A 1,405-nucleotide genomic window follows, 5' to 3' on the forward strand; every position below is an offset into this window, starting at 1 on the left:
CCCCCGAATGTTGTCGCAGTCGTAGTGCTCCCTCGCAGCCATCGCGGCATTCGTCGAGTTCACCACCACCGACAGCTTCCTGCCGCGCACGCCGGTCACGTTCCTCAGCATGCGGTGGGCCGCCATCTGCTGGTAGGAGAAGCCGAGTGCGTGGGCGATCTCGTGCGCGGCGATGCGGGTGGCGAGGCGTCCGTGGAACAAATTTGCCGGCGCCAAGTTCACGGCGCCGACGATTGGGCGGCCATTCTCCAGCGTGGCGCACGGCAACGCCCACACCCCGCCCGGCGCAGCGGCGACGTAGAGCACCATGTCGGCACTGTCAACGCCCGGGGAGCGGTGGGCGGCGGGCACTGTAAACTGGCCGCAAACGCTGTCAGCGGCAAATTCTGGCACCTTCAGCGGCCCCTTCAGCGGCTGCACCAGCAGTCGCTCCGCGTGCAGCTTGACGGCGGCAGGGACGACGCCCCCGACGAGAAGCTTCTTCTTCCAAGAAGGCAACTCATCGAATCTGCAGTCGGCGGAGGCGTCGCCCAGCAGATTCGGCTTGGAACCCCTCGAAAAGCTGCAGTACTTCCTGGTGTTCTCCAGGTCCCCCGTCGACACCGCGATGCGGATCGGCGCCCAGCCTTCCGCCACGGCAACGTACTCCCCCGACTGGGGCTCTCCCGGCGCGGGGACGGACTTCACCACCACCGGTGCGGACTTCAATTTGCCATTCCCGCGCACCACCGCGTCGGAGGTGCAGGTGTACTCCAGCGATGCGGCACGGCAGCCGCCGCCACAACACACCGCCGCCACCAGCGCCATCACCACCAGCAGCCGCGCGGACTGCGAGGCGGCGCGGAGAAAATGCAGCATGGCGTGTGCGCAAAAGAAACGCTTCTTCACCTGTTCGGGCAACGAACGACTGACGACTTGGACAGGGGAAAAAAGCGGGGAAAGAGAAGCAAATTCAAAAAGAAGACACCAGCGCCCGCGGGGAGGAGACGTCAGCGGCTGAGGCTGTAAAACGGGCACAGATCACCCAAAACACACACAAACATAAGCGGAGGAAAATAAAAAACAAACAAACCCCGCGAAGTGAAGCCGAAGCGTGGGGGCGCGTCCACCGAGCAGTGGGGACGCGCAGCAACACATGGGACGACCAGCACACAAACTCTCTCTCTCCGCTCCCGCACAGCCCACTCCAGGAAGAGAGAGAGAGGGGTCGCCCACTGAAAGCAATGGAAGCAAACAAACAATAAAGAAGGATAAAAACAGTTACGGTGCTGTACCCACGCAGCCAAGCAGGACGGCAGCGGCTCATCAGGGGGCAAAAGAAGAAGAGGACCGACGAGCCTGCATGAGTGGAGTTGTGTACAGTTATGAGCACATTATGTGTTGTCTGCCTCGTGGGGTGGTGCGA

At 62.4% G+C, this 1,405-nt stretch overlaps 1 protein-coding gene across 1 annotated transcript; it reads right to left on the reverse strand.

Annotated features, from left to right (window-relative positions):
* Tco025E_08857 (surface protease GP63) lies at positions 1-858 on the reverse strand (the record flags this gene model as incomplete). Its single annotated transcript, XM_029375692.1, has 1 exon — positions 1-858. A coding segment is annotated over one exon (858 nt), but the record flags the coding sequence as incomplete, so codon positions are not given.
* Positions 859-1,405: the final 547 nt, after the last annotated feature.

This window comes from Trypanosoma conorhini, assembly GCF_003719485.1.
Source record: "Trypanosoma conorhini strain 025E chromosome Unknown Tco_14.4_contig_00895, whole genome shotgun sequence".
NCBI classification, from domain to species: Eukaryota; Euglenozoa; class Kinetoplastea; order Trypanosomatida; family Trypanosomatidae; genus Trypanosoma; species Trypanosoma conorhini.